The sequence below is a fragment of the Fundulus heteroclitus genome, chromosome 12 (assembly GCF_011125445.2).
Source record: "Fundulus heteroclitus isolate FHET01 chromosome 12, MU-UCD_Fhet_4.1, whole genome shotgun sequence".
Lineage (NCBI taxonomy): Eukaryota > Metazoa > Chordata > Actinopteri > Cyprinodontiformes > Fundulidae > Fundulus > Fundulus heteroclitus.
Genome location: NC_046372.1, coordinates 11051816 through 11074124, shown reverse-complemented (window position 1 = coordinate 11074124; position 22309 = coordinate 11051816). Strand labels below are relative to the sequence as shown.

Sequence of the window (22309 nt, the reverse complement as noted above, 5' to 3'; positions counted from 1 at the left end):
AGCTCTGTCCTCCTTGAGCTTCTCCCACATCCTTGGCACATGCAGGAGAGGCTGGTTCGTTGGCCGGAGTGAGCTGGAAGGGCAATGTACTTGCAAAAGCACAAATAGGTAAGGCAACCACTGCACTGAGGCTAAAACAGGAGTTATGTGTTCTAGGTGGGCAGCTACATTCTGCACAAGATGGAGACAAGACAGGGATGTCCATGAAGCTCCATAGTGTAGAGAGTTGCGGTAATTGGGGCGTGTTGTGATAGAAGCATGGGTTGTAGTTTCAAAGTCCTGTTTTAAGAAAACATGTTTCACCTTTGCCAGTTGTCTCAGTTAATTAAAAACTGGATTTCACCACTGAACGCCTTTCAGAATTATAACCACTGTCAATTTTGACCTCAAGATTGGTGACAATGGGCTTTAAGTCAAACAGATAAATATTTAGAATGTAAAACCACAGATATTCTTGAGCTGTAAGAAGTATGAGGATGAGACTACATCAAAAGATAAAGTAGGTAGGAAGGGAATGGAGCCTCAAAGGTTTATTAGGAACAGCAGGAGAGGGGATAAAGGAAACAAAGAAAGCCATTGTGCAATATCTCAAAAATATAAGAATTTATATTAAGATTTAGTTTTCTTTCCATTATTCATATTATTTTATTTATGTGATGAAGTAATCCCATCGAATATGAATATGGAATATGCATAATAACATGCATCTTAAATTCGAGGGAGCAACCTGCCAATAAACACCATAAGAAGAAGAAGAAGCTCCCACCGTGGATATGAGGTGAGGAAAAAAGCAATGGAAATACAACAAATTAAAATAACCAAAAATATAAACAATGCAGAAGCAGTGAACAGAGTTCAAGGACAAGGGAAATTAATCCGAAAAAGAATCAAGTTCCAAAAAAAAAGTTAAGTGGAAACAGAAGACACTCATTTTATTCATAGCCTATGTCATCAACTGCAATGATCAAGTCAAGCATAAGACAGAAAATAATTATTGCGAGAGGAGCTGAAAGGTTTTTGCACTAAAAGAAGTAACTTGGGAAACGATTGTTAAGAGGTTGGAGGCAGACAGCAGAGCAGGAATTAAAACCAGATGTTAATGATTAAAAAGAATGTTTGGTAACTAATAGATAGAGATTTAGAGAATAGATTGATAGATTAGAAAATAAACTAGAACTAATGGATAAAAAGGGATAGTAGGAGTGTGTTGTATATTTATTAAATGAGGAAGAAATGGAATTTGGAAATGGAATAGTTTTATAAATAGTAAATAGTAATTTAAAAATAGTAGTTAAATTATTAGACCGAGTATAAAATTATTATTATCAATGTAAAACAGTATAGCAAGTAAATATAATAAGTAGATAAAACAGCCATTTTGTTCAGCATCCTATGCCAGTGGGTGGCGGTAATGCACATTAAAGTTGTTTGCCAACCGCCAAAAACATCACAAAGAAGAAGAAGCAGAAGAAGAATCTCCCTCCGTGTCCGTTAAGATGGTTCGGTCCAATATGGCGGCCTCCGTGCTGAAGCGGTGTGTCTCTGCAGCCGTCAAAGTTAAAGGTTTATGTCCTTCTTTTACAGGTAACCGCTCTTTGTTTGTATAACGCATTTAAAGTATAAAATGGCGTGACTTTGCGTTTGGGTTTAACGCTTTTTAGTTGATTTTTAAGAGCCACGCACGACAAAATTGATTGAAGAGAAGCCGAATGTCACCTGTTTGTTAGCTAACAGGCGTTTGATCTGTTTGCCTTCATAGCCAGACGATGGTTGCTCTCAGCGGCTTACACAGACTCCAGGCCGTGGGAGGAAAGAGAGAAGGACCCCCAGAACCTGGGTAAGAGCCGCTGACGTTCACACATTTCGGTTTATTAAAGTCTCCACATGAAACCCCAGTTTGCAGGAGCTGTCGGAGGATTTTAGTTTTTCTCCCAAAACATAAATACAGACACTCTGTTGCTCTGAAAAAACACACAAACTATGACTCTTATGTTATTATCCGGGGCTCTAAGAAAGGATTAGTTGCATAACTGTTGAGTAATTGCCGAGCGACTACTAACACGCTGCAAAAACATCTATTATTGTCTACATTACTCGTGTCCACATGATTAAAAATATTAAAACAAAAGCTAATTTATCTGCTGGAGGTGTATTAGCAACACTCGTATGTCAAATTAGCCCTTTGAATTGCACGAAAATGTGTGTAGGTTCAAAATTACAACAGCCACAGCATTTAAAAGCTGTAATACTAGTTCAATAAAATGTTATTTATATATAGCGCCAATTCATGATACATGTCATCTCAAGGCGCTTTCCAAAATCAAATTCTATCAGATTATACAGATTGTATAAGATTATAGAGATTGGTCGAAAAATTGTTCTATCTAAGGTGTAGTGTAAAGTGTAAGTTATGTTATGTTCGTGAAATTACATTGAGACCTTTGAAAAGTTGTGATCTGAAATCATTAAAACAATCAAATTAAAATTGATTGTAAGATAAACCTTTTATTATTATTAAGTGTTTTACTTTAATGGTTGGAATGTCAACCAATGGACTCTTAACGGCTCCTTAGTTCAGCCAAATGTCGCATTCGCAGAATATTCTGCCATGAAACAAAGCCATTGAGCTTGTAATTTACTGCAAGGCCATATTACAGTTGAGTCATGGCATTATAATTTATATTGATTCCAATTTTTCATGTAATGCAAACCTAAAAGTTGCAGAACTTCCTCAAGGATTTGAGTTTGGGGCCACTGCAGCAGAGTAATCAACCAATCAACAGTAACGCAAAAAGTAGCCACAGGTTTTCCGTTTGGAATCTACTGGAGCTGGTGGTATAATTAAAGCAAAATGCCTTACTTTCTTTCCTTCTGGATTAAAAAATGGCATATTATCGAGCTAAAGCAGCAAATCTTTAAGTAAACGACATTACAGCTGAACTGATATTAACTGACATGCACATTAGCAGGGCTGATATACCACCTTGAAGTGTTTAGAAAAGTATGGAATTTAGCTATTATCCAGATCTGGATAAACATGGGGGGAGAATAGGATATTTCCAGACTTTATTCCCAATCTAATTCTCTAAAGATTTTTTTATCTACGCATCCAGCCAAACATCAGGGCCTGAAATGGGAGAGTAAAACGTTTGCACTATTAGCTCCATTGGTCAGGCACCCGTACATCAGTCCTTATGTTTGTCTGTGACTCCACCCATCCATTTTTTGCTCCGTCCATCCTGCAAATTCTGTATTTGAATGCTGGAAATATGTCCTAAATCAAGAGTAGTCTTCTGTTTATATGTTAATATTATCTTAAAAAGCAATGTGAATCTGGAAATTAAAAATGTTCTGTTTGCAAAAGTTCTGAATGGGGGAAAAAATGACAATGCTCCTTAAATTGAACATTGACACGTTATTTTATAATAAGATACTTTTGTTGATCTGTAATGCATTGGTAAGCAATATTTTTGATCGATTGATAATTAGTAATTTTCTAGGTACTAGTAATTGATCCTAAACTACAGTCATACGTTCATTGTGACTGTAGTGGCGTTTGATGAACACTGGGGGGCACTGCAGCCCTGTGGTGTATTGACAACCTAATACACGCTTGAATAATTTGTTCCCTTACCTCTCTATGACTTGCTGGAAAAAAAAAAACATAAGTTTATAGCTTATGTTTTTATTTTATTTTTTATTTTATTTTTTTTACTCTTTACCAGCACAGCTGAAATTGTAGCCAAATACATTTTTATGGCTGTAGCTGACGGGTGTATTGACTCAATAAAGCATGATGTAAATTTCTGAGATGATTAATCATATTATTGTATTTTTTTACGCTTTTTCATCCACAGCTTTGCTGGCCAATCTGATGGACAGAACGTATGACAGAAACCTCCCGGTCAGCTCTCTGACCATCTCACGCGTAAGCTGCATCTAATTTTGATCACGTTTGTTTATTTTTATGGTAACTCAAGATGCCCAGTGGCCGCATCTGTTCTCTGTTTCAGTTTGTTGACAACATATCGGCTAGAGAGGAAGTTGATCAAGCGGAGTACTACCTGTACAAGTACGAGGAACCGTTCTCCCTCTTCTGGCATCAGTTTGTCTGCTGAATATCTGCAGCTTCCTTGTTTTCTTTCTTTTTGTGGTACCAGCTTCTGTGTTTTTCTTGGATTGAATTGTCTGTTTGGTTTGTCTTGTTTTGGTTTATATTCAGTCACATGGTCCTCTTTGTTCGGGGCATCTCCAGACCTTTCCTGTTTACTCCTTCCTCTGGAATTTGCTCCCATTCATGCGATTTACTTAGTTTAGCGTGTTTCCCAATCATACTCTCATTCAGGGAACATTTATTCCCATTATAGGGTGGGAAATAAAACTGCTTTCCTATTTTGGTAAATTTGTAAATAGTTTCTAGTAGCTTTACCTCTGCTTGGAGTCGTGCCTTTTATTTATCAGGGCCAGTATTCAGGATAAGAGTGTCACAGCTGATAATCAAGACATGCTGAATCTGACGTTTTTCTTTCTGTATCTATAATTTTTTTTTGTTTGTTGTTGTTTATCAAGGTTTCGCCACAGTCCCAACTGTTGGTATTTGCGAGACTGGACCATTCACTCCTGGATCAGACAGTGTCTGAAATACGGTGCCAGAGATAAGGCCTTATACACTCTGAAAAACAAGGTATGAACAGGATAATGTACATTAACCTGGAAAACTCTATGGATGTAGGGTTAGAATAACACTTTAAGTGTAGATGATGATCATGTTTATAATCAGAGCCAATATGATCAGAATAAACTAGATACATTTTTAATCAGGTTTTAGCAGGACATTCAATTCTGGTCGTGTCTGACCTTTTCAGCCCGGTATATATTGATGAATGGACTGTTGTATTGGGTAACATGGTGGTGGGATGAGTATTCATGTCACGGATTAGAGAATCTTATTTAGATGGCTTGTTTGTGTGTTTTTCTATAAATGTTTTAATCTGATTATTATTATGCCTTCATGCTATAGCCATTGTTAATATGACCATTAAGGCTAAACATTATCTAATCCATTTTTCCTAAGACATGTTGGTTGAACTCTCTCAGCGTTAATGCAAAAGCACTGTAAAGATGTACTAAGAATGTTTTCCCACTCCTTGTACAGATCCAGTATGGAATATTTCCAGATGACTTTACCTTCAACCTCCTGTTGGATTCATACATTAAGGATGAAGACTTTAAAAGTGAGTTTTCTATAAATTAGCAACGTGCACTAAACTGCGACCAAAATAACTCGTGGTCCACAAATAGATTTTGTTGAATTGCTGTCAAAAAGGGACGCAGGCTTTAAAAATGACTATAATCAGATTTAGATTTGCTTTTGAGCTGATAGAACCGCGTACATGGGAAGCAAGATTATTCCCATGCGTGATAACAGTAGCCTGTGCACAATACTCCATTGTGAAGACTTTTTCCAACTATATCCCTGCTTGACTGTTGCACAGTCTAAGAACTGCTGCTCTGGTCTGGAAATCTGTGTTCACCTCAGTGGATGCCATTTGTTGTTTTCTACCTAAACCGTTATCACTTTTTTATGTTGCATTTAGTGTTTTTAAAATTGGTATTAGATATGTCAATTTAACCAGTTTCCTTAAACACCACAGATGGTTCTGTTTGGATGTTATCAGTAGACGAAGAGTTTCTGAAACACTCAGCTCATCTGGCACCACCAACCGTACTGCGTTCAGTCACTTTCTTCCCAGCGAACTTCAGATCGTCTTCGTGAAATCAAACGTATCTAAATGCATTGCGTTGGGGTCTTGCTAACAAGCCTATGTGAATCTAGGACAAAAGTGTAAACACATTAAACATAAACTACCAATCAAAAAGTAATTATCAAATCTGTTCTCCCATAAAATGTCTTGCTCTTGATTTTTCAGTATTCTCATTCCATTTTGTTTATTTATTTATTTTTTTTGTTGGCCTCCTATTGTTAATGTTTTAATGCAGACTGATGCCAGCCAAATGAGTTTGTACATATCTCTGTGACCTTTAGGGTTTCATGTGACTTCATGCTGGTCTCTAATTGGTTACTTAAAGATTCTCTTCAACTCTCTGCGCCCGTGGCCAATCGCCGCTTTTTGTGTCATTCCTAATAATAATTTCGCAAAGCTTTCAGATTTTAACTTAAAAAACTTTTTTTTAAACTTAAAAAAAACAAAAAAAAAGATTTTAACTTTCAACCCTATGATACGGTTTCAGAACAGAGCATGCATGCACTCGTCATGGGCGTGAATGTCATATTATTTTGGGCTTTTCTTTTTTCATCACGTGTCCCGTTGGAGCATTTCAGGCGTAGCATATAGAGAAGCTGGTGGCCTACGTGTGCCGGAAAACTTTGCTCACCAAAAAGGAACTGAGGGCTGTATCCTAAATGTGTGATTGATAACATTAAATACAGACTTAGTTCAGTATTTGTATATATTTCAATCAGATTATACAGATTGGGTCAGATTATACAGATTGGTAAAAAATGTCCTATATAAGGAAACCCAGCAGATTGCATCAAGTCTTGACAAGCAGCATTCACTCCTCCTGAAAGAGCGTAGAGTCACAGGGACAGTCGTCTGCATCGTCTATGGCTTTGCAGCAATCCCTCATACTGAGCAAGCCTGAAGCGACAGTGGAGAGGAAAACTCCCCTTTAACGGGAAGGAAAACCTCCAGCAGAACCAGAACCAGTGTGAACGGTCATCTGCCTCGACCGACTGGGGTTTAGAAAAGACACAAAAAAGCACAGAAGCACAGATTGATCCAGGAATTATTTCTATGTTATATGGTAATGGCGGATGATCTGCCCCCTTTGATGGTGTCACAGCTAACAGAATGCCAGACCAGGTGTACCTATTATGAAGAGAAAAATGACAGAGAGAACAAAAAGGTAAAGATGAAATAATAGCAAACAATACAAATTGGAGAACAGTAGGAGAACTCAGCAGAATGAGAGAAATAGACCCTGATGTCCTCCAGTAGCCTAAGCCTATAGCAGCATAACTATAGAGGTAGCTCAGGGTAACATGAGCCACTCTAACTAAAAGCTTTATCAAAAAGGAAAGTTTTAAGATTATTCTTAAAAGTAGACGGGGTGTCTGCCTCACAGATTTATTTTGCTCTGCTAATAAGAAAAAAATACGAAATAAAAATTTTATTTTCAGAGTTTCATTTGATGTGCTCTGCTTGTATAGGTGCGTGCTCGGTGGTGGAAGAGGTGATGCTCCAGGAGGCCTTCGACCTTCCCTCCACACAGATCCTGTCTCTGAACGCTCTGGGCTGTTTCCTTGCAACCAATCCCCAGCTCTCTGTGAGTGACGGCTCATAATCTCGCAATATTTTTATGCTTTATATCAAATTACTTTGCTTTGATACAAAATGTGATAAACATTTACAGCAACTTGTGTTTTTTGTATTTTTTTTTTTATTTTGTGCTCAGGTGTCAGAGGAGCGAGCAATTGGGGCGTCACTCCTCATTTGCGGGCTGAAGCAAGACAACACCGTCGGCCTCAGTGCACAGCTGCTCGGCAATGCTCTCCTCGGTGTGTGTCTGGCTCTCTCTCCCCACAGCCTCTAGTTTCTCACGTGTGCTGTGATTGATTCATCCAGCACTCTTTCATTATCGACTTGTCTCATCCGTTTCCCCCTCTTCCTCCTCATCTAGGCAAGGTGGAGATTGTAAAGGGCATACACGCCGTATTCAAGGGCATGCCTCTGTCGTGGGTTCGCGGGTATGTGGGACGAGCGCTGGCTGTGATGGAGAGGGTTTCTGCAGCGTCTGGTGACGTCAAGCTGTCTAAAGACACGGTAAGAGTATAGAAATGTACATAAACGTTTCATTTGTTGTTAGAAAATGTTTGAATGAAGAGCGTCATGGTGGGAAACCAACTTTATTTTTCTGTAAAGGCCAAGGACTCCGTCTTCACTGCAAAAACGGAACTAAAAATAAGTAAAATTTTCTTATAATGAGTATATCTGTCCTTTTTATATTATATATTATAATATATAGTATATTGTTCCAATTTTAAGTGCAAAAATCTTATTCCATTGGCAGATAATCTTATTTACCCGCCCAAACCAAGATTTTTGCACTTAAAATAGGAACAATCCATCTCCATCATCTTACTTCAAGTGCAGGATGTCTAATTATCTTATTTTAGGGGTCAAAATACTCATTCTATTGGCAGATAATCTTATTTACCTGCTCAAATCTAGGACAAAAACACACATTTTAAGAACATTTTACTTATTTTTAGGTCAGTTTCTGCAGTGTTTGTTTGATTATAAATGCCTTAAAAGGTAATTTCATAGTGACACGGTAGCACTGCTGCCTTGCAGCAAGAAGGTCCAGGGTTTTAATTCCAGCCTAAGTTCTTATTATAACTTATTGTCGTCGATTAGCACAATTAAAAAATGTTTGGCAGCTCCTTTATAGACTGATTTGACCCCTCAAAAAATGTTTTTTTTTTTTTAATCTGTTGGATTTTAAAGTCCTGAACATTTTTTTTCTAGTAGGGAGTGGGTGAGTGGAGTCTGTTACAACGGCATTGGCTTTTTTTTTGGAGTCTGCAGGAGTAAACGTTCGTCAGAGAGGGCAGCTGTGCTCCAGTGACGTGTTCTGCTGCAGATTGTTCTCCTGAGAGCAGCTGGAGAACCACACATTGCAGCAATAAACCAGGAGGCTCCCTATCACTGATCTGTAGAAGTTCATTATGAAAGATATCGATTAGCAGCTGGCAAGGGAGGAGTAAGGACTTTATCTTCCTGAGGAATTAAAAGTCCTGCTGGGCTTTCACCACCTGGTGTGAGATGTGTGTTCCAGGCGAGGTCAGCAGAGATGTGGAGAACCAGGAACTTGTTCTTTATTCTCTCAGCCTCTTTGCCGTGTCCTGAGAGGAGAGTGTGTTTGGTTCCCTGAGATTTCCTCAAGTCCGTAATTCTTTTGTCTTTGCGATACTGAGGTCCAGGTTACTTTTACAGAACCATAGTGTCAAGTAAATCAAACCTGTGTGATCCAATGTGTAGATCAGATCCTAGAAATAAAAACAAGTAGTTGAATGATCTGCAGCCTTCGTTCAACTTTTCCCACAAGAATTGGCCTGTGGTAGCGTTTCCCCGAGTTCTTCACAAACAGCCAGTGGCTGTTGTCGAAACATAAAATAAAACTTTTTTTTACCAAATAAATTTAGCCGAGCCAGCGACATCAGTGCACAGTACACACACACAGCACACTTCCTTGTAATCTCAGCAACACACCTGCCAAGTTGAATCTGATGAATGGTTATCGGGCGGGAAAAGGACGCTATAAGACAAACAGGGATTTCAGGATGTGATGGTTGGGCAGGATTCTGAGCCAAGCAGGGACTACAAAACACTTTTAGCAGTTAAAAAGACATGTTAAACTATACTGATACATATAAATGTCACCCTAATTATCGTCATATGTTAACATTTTGTCTGAATTGAGTTCTTCCTCATCACCTAATGAAAAGAGGAGATTCTGCGTAATTCTCAGATGAATATTTATTTAACATCAGTGAAGTTATTACAAGGAATATATGAAATAACCACCAGGAACTGGTTATTTAATGCAATCAAGAATTTACTTATAAGTTATGAATTAAAGGTCTTTGTCCTAATAAAAATGAACAAACTAATAGAAATACAAATGTATCATTGGAGTTACTCTACTGCTACAGGGGGGAAAAAAATAAAACTCTTTAGTAGAAAATTAAAATCATTATCAAAGTAAGAGTTGGAGTCGTTGATTGTCATTCTGAGAATATAAGAACGCAATTTTGTTTTTCATCCCTTTTTTCTGACAAATTTTTTTTAGACTGATGTTTGACACATGACCTGAAACGGAGAGTTTGGGAGGACATATTCAAGGTTGCACAACCCCGTTTGATCCCTTATCTTCCAGTACCTGAACACCAACAATAACACTGGAAAAATGTAGTGCAGGTGATTACTTTCTTAAAACCACTTTTATTTCTACTGCCCTTATCTGCCGCAACACAATCGGTCTTGGCGGAGGGACAGTTGGCTGCTCCGTCTTCCCAGAGCTCACTCCTACAAGAGCTAAATGTACTTATCTTTCCTGGTGCTTGGGTTTGCGATGTAGGGAAACTCCTTAATGTTAATTTTAAAACCCGGTATTCCCTTTTAAAACAATATTGACGTGCCACGTCCAAGGCATGGAAGACAATCAGACTTTGCAGAATTTTAACGCAAAACTTCGACAAACGTGATTTTAAAATAACTTTTATCTGACAAGTTCACCTGATTTCTCCCGTACTCGGTCAGGATCTGGTTCTCTTTCTCACTGCGAGTCTCAGAGCCTTGATGCCTCGGAAGCCGGCAGCTTCTGGGGGGAGGAGTCATTAAGAGGTCCGGATCAACCTATCAGAAGCAGACTTGGGGAAAGATGCGATCCATGCACGCTAGTCGGCCAATAAGAAAAATGGACGCTCCCTTTTGTTGTTGTTTTGTTTTACACCACATTCTTTAGATTGTGGTAGGAGAGATCAAGAGTGTAAATAAACAATTTTTGTAGACATGGTATCTCTCAGCCAAAGCTGTTTCCCATTCAAGGTTTTTGCACATTTGATAATTCTGCTTAATGGGGGGGGGGGATATTACTATTCAAAGTTTTAACAGATTAATGACCATTAAAACTTAATCTAATGGATTATTTAAGATTTTCTAAATTGGGAAAATAAAGCATCAGTACAGGATTTATTCTGACATATCGATCCTCAGAAAATGGTTAATTTTTAGTTTTCAGCTCAGGTTAGCCGGCTAGCATTTGATAGAAAGTAGTTCTGGCTAATCTAAAAAGGCCTGTCAAGGATATTTCAAAGGGGTGCATGAAAAGCAGTTAAATGTCTTTATGATCTTATTCACGACAAATAACATATTATTACAAAAATGCCCTGTCCTGTCAGCAGATTTACGTTTAAAAAAAAATATATATATTTCAGTTTGTTTTTTAAACTAAGCACAGTCGGCAGATTCTGCGAACAGAGAACATAAAACGTAGAGAAACACGGCAGCATAAACAATAGTGTTTTGACATCTTACCTTTGTTTTGTGACGTGGATGTCAAACGTATTTCACTTACTAGTTTTAAACCGAGTTAACAGAGATTCAAACCATTTCTGCACTGTGTCAACGTACCAATGCACAGCATCACATCAGACAGCCTTCTGTTTTTTCTCCAGACAGGTTTCATCTGCTCAGGTTAGAGCCACATGCTGTCATATTGTTATTTTTACTCTTAGCAACGCGTGCGCTGCTGGTCGCGTTTCCTCTAATCCAGCCGGCGCTGTCCACTTCAATAGCTTGGCTTTGTCCGGGTTTAATGAGATTTTTAAAAGGGCCCCGAGCACCGAGGGTGTCCATGAGAATCACCGCCACAGAAACCCAGCAGTCGGTGTCTAATGGTGTCAGGGCAATAATGTAGACCGAGAAGATAATGCAGCGAGACAGAGGATGCATCACAGCCCAGGTTCTCCTGACCGCTGCCTCCGGTCACAGTAAATTAGCCTTTCTCTAAGATTAAGAGGTGAGACGTCAAGTAGTTCTCAGCCTTTTTGCGTCATTACATGTGTGTTCACTTTAGAAATGTCACTCTTGAAAAAGATTGTGCAGATTAGGCAAGAAAAAATCCTTTTTTTTTTTTGTTTTTGTTTCAACCACGGTTATCCTGTATTAAACTTTTCAGCTGGACCAGGTGAGCCACCTGCTGCAGGAGCTGTCCTCCACCTCTGATTCAGACAGCTCTGGAGAGGAGTCGGACGTACAGGACAATAAAGAGGAAGGTGTAGATGAAGACGACGAGGCTGAGAAGGCCAACCTTCCTCGCTATGTCAGCAGATTCAGGGTGAGTGTTTGTTGGGTGGCGCTTTTGTTTGTCGCTGCTGCTGAATTTACACGAGCTTTCCTCGCTGAGTGCGAGCCAGTAAGCACAGTTTCCTGTTATGTCTATGTTTGAGACTCGGGTTTTCTGGAGAAATTTGAGTAGAGCATGGCAGCCCTGTGAAAAGACTGAGTTTTTTTTTGTTTTTTCTTTATTTTGCAAAAGATTTGAATCTTAAACATTTCTTCTTCACACTGGTCTGTTTTGGAGAATAGTTTCCACTAGTATTAACAGCTTTAACAGGAATCTCCAAACCTCTCCTTCCCCGTTATCCCTGCAGAAAACAATCTTTCAACAGAGTCCTGGGTATAAGACTGATGAAATAAAACAGTGATTAGAATGACAAGCTGGATCTTCCTCTCAGTTATAAGTATTCATATTTCCCTGAACTGTTTCAGATTTTGTTGCATTAGATCCCCAATCTTCAGTGATATTATTATTATTTTTTATTTTTTTTATTTTATTTTTTTTTTTACTAATACGTAATGAGGTGGAAGATAAATGATCAGGGTTTTAAAAGCCTCGATGTTTGAGAGCATCATAAAACTGTCAAATTTTCCCTTCTGGAAGAACACCTCCCAGTCAGCTAACATAACACGCTAGCTGTTATTAGCATGATGCACACTACGGCACTTGGTTAAGGGCTACACCCCTCCTTTGAGCTGCATCGCGCAACGTTCCTCGATCTTACAATTCCCTGTTCCACGGGCACCTTTCTCAACCCACCAGGCCATTACCACCAGGATTATCCCATTTTCTGTGGGAAACCCTGAAAAGACTTAAGCCCTCCTACACTGAGAGAGCGAGAAGGGAAGATTGAGCAGACACCAACGCAGCGTACTGAAACCTTTAGTTATCCCGTCTCAGAGAGGGGAGACGGAAATGCCTACACAAATTATCGTGCTTATTTTAAATCATCGTGTAATAAAAATTTATTGTGTGATTAAGTTATTTGATTATCGCGACACGCCTATGTATAGGCTATATTTGCGCACTTATACTAACCATAATCCGATTTTAAATAGAATTTAAATATCATGAAAAGTTAAAATGTACTTTTTGGTACATTTTAGTACATGTAGCACTGGCTGCTCCTTCTGTCTGGCTGCTAAGCGGGCTAGCGGCTACCGCGCCCTGCCCACTGAGGTTAGGAAAACTAGAGGACAGTACACTGTTGCCCATTTAGCGTCTTTGTTGCTATATTTAGTGACTTTTCTTTCAAAAAAGACGAGCAACAATGACTTTTAGTGACTTTTTTTCCTTTTTGTTTGTTTTTAATGGCAATTTTACCGACAGCACCAGTCGTTCTACAATCACTGTATTGAGGCAGCAGCGAAAGTTGCTATGAGGGTTCCTGCTTCCCTCAGCGCTGTCTCACAGGCACACCACAGCTGCTGCTGCCTCGTCACCTAAATATAGTTTTTAAAAATATTCTTTTGTCTCTGTAACTGTTGCGCTAAAAGAATTCCCTGTATATGATTCACACACAGCTTTAATCACTTATTCACCTCGTTCACTTTGTGCGCCTCTGATAGCTGTCTTTTTGGTACGGTTTGTCTCATGCAGTGTGGTTTAAGACAATGTATTAAGATTCATAAATCATTTTATAAAGGCAATTTTTAGTTCCAAACACATTTAATCACTATTTTTAATAACTTTTCTTTTTCTTCATCACGGTTTAAAAAAAAAAATCCTAGAGGAGGGTTAGGGGTTAGAAAACCCATGGTTTTTAGTAAATTATTTCTTCTTTTGTACAAATGCTTTACTTGAAGAAACCTCCAGGAAAGCATTGCTCAATAGGAGCAGTTTCTGAAAAGGCAGAAAGTAGGGTTTCCAGGATACTAGAGTTTTAAACTCTATACTGATGCTCAAAAGAAATACTGACAATGTGTTGGGGTAAAAATACTGATTCATCAATGCATTGCAATAAATTTTTTTTCCAATTTAATATTGATTTTAGAAAATCTTCTGAACTAATTCGTTCTCCTGGCTACTGGGTTCATGAACGGCAGTTTTCAGTGATACGCCCGTGCAACGCAAATGTAAATAAAGTAATTTATTTTACTGCAGTGCTAATACAGTGGCGAACTGGGACTACCGTGGATTTCCCCGGTGCACCGTTTGTTAAACCCACGGAGGTTCTGTCACGTTCTGCAGCGCTACGGTGCCTCAGCGCCTCTTCTTCTGTACCTCTCCTCTGCTGCGGTCGAGCTCTGCTCAGCGCGAGGCCGTGGAGCAGAGCTGTTAACAAATGAGCGAGCGCTTCAGAGCCGACCAGCAGACTGAGCAGCGGATATCAGGAAAACTTGTCCCATAAAGCCCGGCCAACGAAAACAAAAACCTTCTGTGGCGCTTATAACTCAGCAGTCACGAATCGGAAAGCCTCTCCCCTCCCAGCCTGGGCCTGGCATTTAACAGAGAGATGTGTGGTGCTGTGGCTTCTAGCTCGTCATGAGCATTAGCTGTCAATCACTGACGCTATGAGCGACATTAAATAAGTCTGCATAAGTCGTGATGGGGCGCTGGAAGTTGAGAGATAAAAAGAAACCCCTTCAGGAAATGCAGCAACACATTTAAACAATTCTTCCTCTGAAGCTTCCGCTAAAGATGAATATGATAAAATACTGGAGAGTGATAAGATCATAGTACAGCAAAAGACGGTCTGTTTCTCCAGAGGTTACACAGAGGGAACTAGGTTTATTAGCTTTCAGGTTCTTTGTTTTTTCTGGTATCAAGTTCATGCATTTTTTTTTGCAAGGAAACTGTGGCTTTAAAGGCTATATACTGTATATTGTTGCTGTATATAATATTGACAATCTGAGAATAAAAATCATCACATTGTAACTGCTATATACCTATGGTTGTCATTAAAATTTGAAGCCAGCTGTTGAAAGAGGGCCAGTCTGTGTTGTAATCCTCTTTTTAACGTTTGCTCTCCATTTTAATCAGGATTATTACAGCACTAGTGCTTTATTTGCACATGCTATTGTTCAGAAATTTTGAGAATTGTCTGTTTGTCAGAGGTAATAATCTAGGTTTACATGCACGTTACTTCAGTGTTAATACAGTACTGTCATATTTTCACTCTTATATAGATTTTTTTTATTGTTCAAAAATAACCCATGCACTGCTATACAATGACACTTCATAGAAACAAAATATAAACGATCTAAAATGTAACAAGTATATTTTTTAAGAAAAAAAAATTGTGTATGTCTACTTATTACTAAATAAATCGAATAAAATTGTGAGGTTCCTAACGATACCCCGCCTCAATACCGTTGCAAAATGTTTTGAATGCACAGTGTTATTTCTGGTTAAGAGCAAAAAGCTTGATTAATTACAATATAAATTAATCTTTATTGCCCTTTATTAGGGCAAAGCAAATAAATGGACATTTCAACCCTTGTTTAGAAATATATCATTTGTATCTTTATCCTGTTAGCAAAACCGTAGACAAGATAACACTATTAGTATAACGTATTTTTCGGACTATATGGCGCATTTAAAATCCTTCAGTTTTCTCAAAAATGTATGGTGTGTCTTATGGTCTGAAAAATGCAAGTAAAATCCTTTTTATTGAAATATGTACCCTTTTGATTCACTTATGCTATTTCATCATAATTTATATTATCTTTAGTGTGCCGCTGTGTTCTTGCATTTGCCTTAATGTGCTGACCATACAGATAAATGTTATCACTGAGGGGCAAATGGAGAACAATTATATACAAAAATGTGCTGTAAAACAAACATGAATCTGGCGTTTTTACAGTAAACAAATACCTGGCCCATGCAAATATGTTCAAATATACATCCCTGTACAAGTTCTGCCTTTCTGGTAATTTAGCATCATGTTCTCTTTAGTGAACAGCAGCAGCAGGGTAGGTTGCTACAGGTTCCTACTTTTTTTTTTTTTTCTGCTCTAATTGTCAGCTTCAGTTTGGCTTGATCATAACCTGTGCTGTTATTAGCCTCCAATAACTTTACAATTAAACAGAAGTAATGGAGGGTGTGCACTGGTTTGTTTCATTTATTCACAGTTTATTAGCCCATTGAGCCGTCAGCTGATATTTTTCTGCGTTGATTCGTGCCGCAGAACAGAGCAGAAGTGCATCTTATGTTACAAGATTAACACAACTAAAATATATTTTCATTTGTTTTAGATTTACCTGATTTTTTTTTTTTATTATTATTAAGATGGCATCATGAGAATGTTGCATCAGTAAATCTACAAACAGAAGTGGCCATCTTTGATGTTTAGATACTGTTTGGGGTTGATGGATCCTAAGAGAAGAAAATTCAGTCTATTTTTATATTATTAAGAGTGTTAAATACCTCCTTTTAAAAAAATAAAAAAAAAATAAAAATGTAATCCAATACACCTTGTTTTCCTGCAGTATAAATAAGACATGAAGGCAAATCAGCAGAAATATAGCAATCCATCCAAACTTTCTACAGTCAGCGTAATGATCAAAATGCTTAAAACAACCAGAACTATCAAAAAAACAAACAAAAAAAAAAACACATGGCTGGACGAGGGCTTGGGTTTATCCTACCGCTACACAGTAGGGAGGATCAACAAGTCTCTATAGCATCTATCTACATTAATGCTTTATAGACTGGCCACATGAGGAAAATTAAACTGAGGCAGGATGCTGCGGGATGTCATCATTTTTGTTAACAATGGAAAATAAGGGATTTTGTTTTAATCTGATCTAATCGACTGTTTACGTCTTGTTGCCATGGCACTGCCGCTGATGTGGCTTTAAACTACTAACCCAACCATCGCTTTCCTCTTCAGGAGCTGAGCAGTCAGCTGGAGTCTCAGGGCAAAGTGGACGCCGCCTCTTTCCAAGCTTTAGTGACCGCGCTGGCCCAGCAGAACCTGGCCTCTGCAGAGAAACCGGACCTGGAGCAGTACCAGAGCCGGCTGAAGGCCTGGGAGGCCGAGAAGAGGCAGCTGATCCAGAGGGAGAAGGATCTGAGAGCGAAAGCCGAGCAGGAGAGACGAGAGCGATTAGCCACCAGGGCTGCAGCTCAGCAAGCTTAGAGACTCTGCAGAGTTGAGTTAAAATAGTCTCCTCGCTGTGGGCTTTAATGTCATGCATACAATATTAACACCTATATGTTACTAAATACTCTTGTGTATATATGTGAGCTGTTTAAATAAATTTGATTTTAACTTTTTCTGTTCTCACATCAATGCAGACATGAGTTATATAAGCCTGTTTGGCAGCTATATGTACACAAAGGTGGGGATAGCAGGCTTGGTCAGTCACCTCCTTTCCTTTCTCTCTATTTGTTTTCTCACACAGGGGGGAGTATAAAAAAGGAGTATTTGCACAGAATAATTACTTGATTTTATCTTGAGAAAACCAAATTCTTTGCCCTGAAAGGAAGTCATTCATAACCAGAAACCCCTTTTTTATTTTTGGTGACAAAGAAAAACATTGATTCTCGTAGTTTAGATCCTGATAACTTCTAGGAAGGACACAAAGTTTATCTCTTGAGGTCACCGAGTTAACAGGGCGACATGCGAGCGCAGCATCAGCTAACGCACAAAAGCCAAGCGGCCAAACACGAATGTTTGGACTCTTGTTGGGAATTAATGGATTTCAGGAGAAGAACATGTCGTTGTTTTGGGACACACAATGTGTTCATTCCACATTATGAGGCCTCTGTTCAGTATTCAGAGCATGATCTTGGGAAAGGGCCTGGTATGTAGTCCTGGATGAATGAGCAGCACAAAATACTGAAACAACTATTGTGATTCAAGGAATCTTTAATGTGTTGCTGAGAAGCTTTTCCTCATTAAAGTCTTGCTGAAGCAGCCTTTACATGCTGTCCTGAAACTTACCAGGCTTCAGCCTCCACGGCAATTTCAATTCTGAACTGAAGTACGTTCCGGTTTTTAAATTGAGAGCACACTGAAGTGATTTCAACAGGTCAGGATTGTGGTTTTACGTTGACTTTGTACGTGTCTGCATGCAAAGAGAAGCTTTGTGGACCACTGAAACCTACAAGCGTTAAATGACTGAGCACACCAGACTAAAATGACACCAGGACATAAATATTCAGTCAGAAATGTGCTGTTTTTTCCTTTTAAGACGCCTTTGATTTGTCTTCTGGAGAGCACCACATTCAGCACGCTTGTGGGGGTCAGTTCTCAATTTGAATTGTGCGTCCACAAAAGCTGTGAGAAGATGATCAAGGTGACGCAACGGCACACAAGAATATGTGAGCCTCAGGCTTTTGGGTGCAGACGCCCCTCCAACCTGTGCAATTGGTGTCAGGCTGCAGTTTTAAAGCATAATGGACCCTTGATGATGTTGGAGAGAAGTCCTGCCATCATGTTTTGCTGATGTGAGGCAGGAGGAAAAAAAAACAGCAAACTGCAATCATTGGGATTTATGATTACAATCACAAAGGCTTTAGACCCTCTGTGCTGTCAATGAGTTTGTTGGTTCAGTGGTTGGTTTGGTTCAGAGGCCCGAAGAGCTGTGTGCCCTTTCAAATTCATCCACATGCTGGCTTATTTTCAGTGCTCTCTAAAGACCCCCCCCCCCCCCCCCCCCCCCTTCCTCTAATGCTGCTAATAAAACCATCAGGACAGGAGGTGATCACTGTTGCTTGGGGGTGCAGAAACCTCCCACTATTGCAGAGAGACTCCACAGATTGTGAGCAAGATTGTCATTGGATAGGCAAGCAAACCTGTTTGCCGATGTCTAAGAGAGCTGGAGCGCCATTGCTGCCCTCACAGGGAAATTAGAGTTTAGAAATGTCCTCTGGTGTCCTCTGAATGATCATGGGGGTCATGGAGACCGTTGGGTTGTCTTATCCTGGGGTGAAGGGTAGATTAGAGCCTGATCTACATTTTCTTAGAAAATGTGTCGATCTAAGCTCTGTCTTCCCTCTTCGTACATTAAAATGAAGGAAATCGTAGATATTTCTACACTTAGTCGCCTACTATTCCTGCTATTGTTTCCTGGAGAAAAACAGGATTCTAATTTGAACGTCACCGCTATAATCTTAAGATTTAACATGTTAAGTGATGATTTTATATATATATATATATATATATATATATATATATATATATATATATATATATATATAAACCTGCCAGAAAAAAAATTCTATGAGAGGAGTAGAGAAGAAAACTGAACAAATTTTTATTAAATCAGGTGTGGCTTTCCATTTCAACAGGGCTCACAAATTCAGGCTCATTTTTTTTTAAGACCGGAGACAGGAGCAATTTAGCTTTATAGAAACTGACATCCATTAGAGTGTCGTGTCTGAATTAGGAGGAAAGTTGACCCCTCCTGGAAGGCGTTGCAGCTAAATGAATGCAGAAATCTAAGCGTCTATTTAAATTGAATTTACAGCAGTGGTTCTCAGTCCGCACTGACCGACATGTTTTAGAAGTTTCCTTCACACACCTGACTAAACAGCCCGGGACGGCTGTGGCTCAGTGGGTGGAGTTGTGTTCTTGTGATTGGAAGGTTGTTGGTTTAATTCTAGCTTTGCACTGTTGCATGTTGATGTGCCCCTGGGCAAGGCACTTAGTTATAGGCATAACTAAAAAGCATTTTGTGAATTTATCTTTTTTTTTTTTAAGGTTAATCTCAGTGGATAGATGTTTTTACTGTATATTATGTACTAAAACATTGCTGAAGATGAATCAATTTGATGTGTTCACAAAACCCTGCGTAACTAGCAGTTGGCAATTTGCACTGCCAAATTTCCCCCTTTCAACCATTGTTGCGTGTTTAGGAGGTGTGCTTTGGGTCTTTATCTTGCTGGAGGACCCATGATCTTTCGCCTCAAACCAAGTTTCCTTACACTGGGCAAGATATTTCACCCTAGAATTGCTTGATAATCTTCTGAATTCATGATGCCTGTGATGCGTTCAATGCCTCCAGTACCAGATGCAGCAAAGCAGACCCACAACATTATGGATCCCCCACCATGCCTGATTGTTAGTAAGGTGTCCTTATTCTTAAAGTCTTCAATGCACCGTCTGTAAACATACTGTTTGTGTGCATTACCAAAAAGCTCCAGTTTTGTTTCATCTGTCCATAAAACATTGGATTGAGGTTTGTCCAGGTTGTGTTTTACGAAGATCTGTCGTTCTTTTTTATGTATGTTCTTCAGCAATAGGGTCTTCCTTGGCCTCCACCCATGAAGCCCTGCTTTGTTTAGTGTGCGGGCGTATAGTACTTGTTGAAACAATTACACCAGACTGATCCAGGTTGGTCTTTAGGTCTTTAGATATTTGACATGGTGTTTGTTCCACCATTCGCACCAACCTTTGAAGATTTCTGTCACCAATAGCATATCTGGTGTCCTCAGACAGCTCCTTTGTCTTTACCATTGTCACACATGAAGGGGCGATAACAGGGGGGCTTTTTAAAACACCAAAATGATCATTCATTGGACAATTCATGTTACATGGGTGGAGGCAATTCATCACAGGTGATCCTTATTTGTGATTTGCAACAGGAGAGCGAAATTGTGTTTCCATACCGATATGCAGCAAAGGGTGCCAATACCATTGACACGTTAAACATGATGTTTATCTTTTTAAATGTTCTTTATCGTTTGCTGTTTTGAATCAAACACAATCTATCTGTGGTAAAATGTTGTTTCACTTTCAATATCCTGCAGTAGATTTCTTCTCGGGTGCCAATAATGGTGAGCATCACTGTATTATACTTAATTTCCTATCGCTGTAAGTCAATCAATCACTCAATCAGCTTTATTTCTAAAGCACATTTTAAAAACCACATGGGTGACCAAAGTGCTGTACATTAAACAAGATAGGGTTAAAAAAACAAGTTAAAAACATACACAACATCAAAAGCTAAAAACCAGGTTCACAGCAAGAGTATTTTAAAATGCCATACACGACAAGATCACAGTGTGTTTAAAAGCAAGGAAATAAAAAGTGTGTTTTTAAAAGAGATTTAAAAACAGGAGAAGAGGTGATGAGTGATAAAATGTAGATGTTTGCTTTGAGAAAACTCTCATAAATCCTCCTGTTTGCTTTATGGTTGCTTCTGATATTTAAAGTTAAGCAGCATTTTTTTTCCCAGTTGTGCCAGGTTTTACGTGTGTAGCTTATGTCTCAGTGGTGTTTAACCTCCATCTGAGCTGTGTGTGTTCCCACTGCAAACGCAGTCAACCAAGGGAGACATGGGGAAGTTTGACATTCACATTACTGGCACTGATGCGCAGAGTGCTTTAGGAGACCCGCGTGTGTGTTTTGATGGATGGAATGAGGATGTTGGTTGAGATGTGTCAATATAAGCGAATCTCTAAGAGATAATGCGGCAGACGTTATCGTGCTGCAGAACACCTCCTACTGTACAAACACTTTATCTCTACCAGGAAACCCCTTTTTGTGGAATCAGGGAACTTTAAGTTTGAGAAGCGTATAAGGAGGCCAAGCACATTCTCGTTTTTTTTTTTTTTTTATCTGTGCGGCTTAGTTTGTGCTGTTACTGAACAGGATGTTCATCTGAATCTTCAGCAGTATTTCCTCTGCATGCTCTTTTTTAACCACACATTTATCTTTTTATGGCTGCAGTTTTTGTCATGCGAATAAAAAAAGTCTTTAATCTTATCTTTTTAATGAGATCTTTCCAGTTGAGTCAACAGAATTCAAGCCCTATTTTTGATTCATGGCTCTGACTTTTATCTGTGTTATTAGACCAAAGTGCAAATTTATCCTTCTTAGTAAATCGGATAACAAAATGCTGATCCTTGAGTTGCTTTTTTTTCCCTCCCCCTCACATTTTCTCTCTTCGTTTAATTTATTTTACTCACAATGCTTCATATTTCAGTGTGCAGAGATGAGTAACACCAAATGTTTAATTAATCCATTTGTTTGGAAGCTATGCTTGCCTTTTTATCTGGTCTGATGCTGGTAAAATGTTCAGACAGTGAAGTAATCATTTACGGAAAAATGCGTGAGTAAAGTTAAAATAGATTTATGTGCTTTGTGACCCATTTATCTGTTGCTCCATCATCAGCTAATAAGCCTAATCTTTGCTGAGGTTTTTCTTATTGGAAATTAAACCGCAGCAATCTTGATACGTTTTGCTGGAAGGTTAATTGAAAGGTCTTATGCATTCCAATATTAAAATGTTCAATGTTTTCAGGATTAGTTGATTTTAGGAAAAAGGCAGTAACCATTCCGACAGTGTCCCACTTTTCCTTTAGGTGGTTCCGTTAGAGTGTAATTGAGGTTGTTTTTAAACTATATGGACAAAAAGTTTTTTTTTTTTGGTTTGATTTGATTAAACCAAAGTTAATGTTCTAATTAACAGCTAGCAAGAGTAAGGCA

The 22309-nt window shown here is 38.9% G+C and overlaps 1 protein-coding gene across 1 annotated transcript; it reads left to right on the top strand.

The window, feature by feature from the left end:
• Window positions 1-1448: 1448 nt before the first annotated feature.
• Window positions 1449-17148, top strand: mrps27 (mitochondrial ribosomal protein S27). Its single transcript, XM_036143918.1, has 11 exons — window positions 1449-1584; window positions 1760-1837; window positions 3858-3928; window positions 4014-4072; window positions 4570-4684; window positions 5156-5234; window positions 7235-7350; window positions 7480-7582; window positions 7705-7847; window positions 11767-11925; window positions 16763-17148. Exons 1-11 carry the CDS (start codon window positions 1497-1499, stop codon window positions 17009-17011), a joined length of 1260 nt encoding a protein of 419 aa, XP_035999811.1. The 5' UTR covers window positions 1449-1496; the 3' UTR covers window positions 17012-17148.
• Window positions 17149-22309: the final 5161 nt, after the last annotated feature.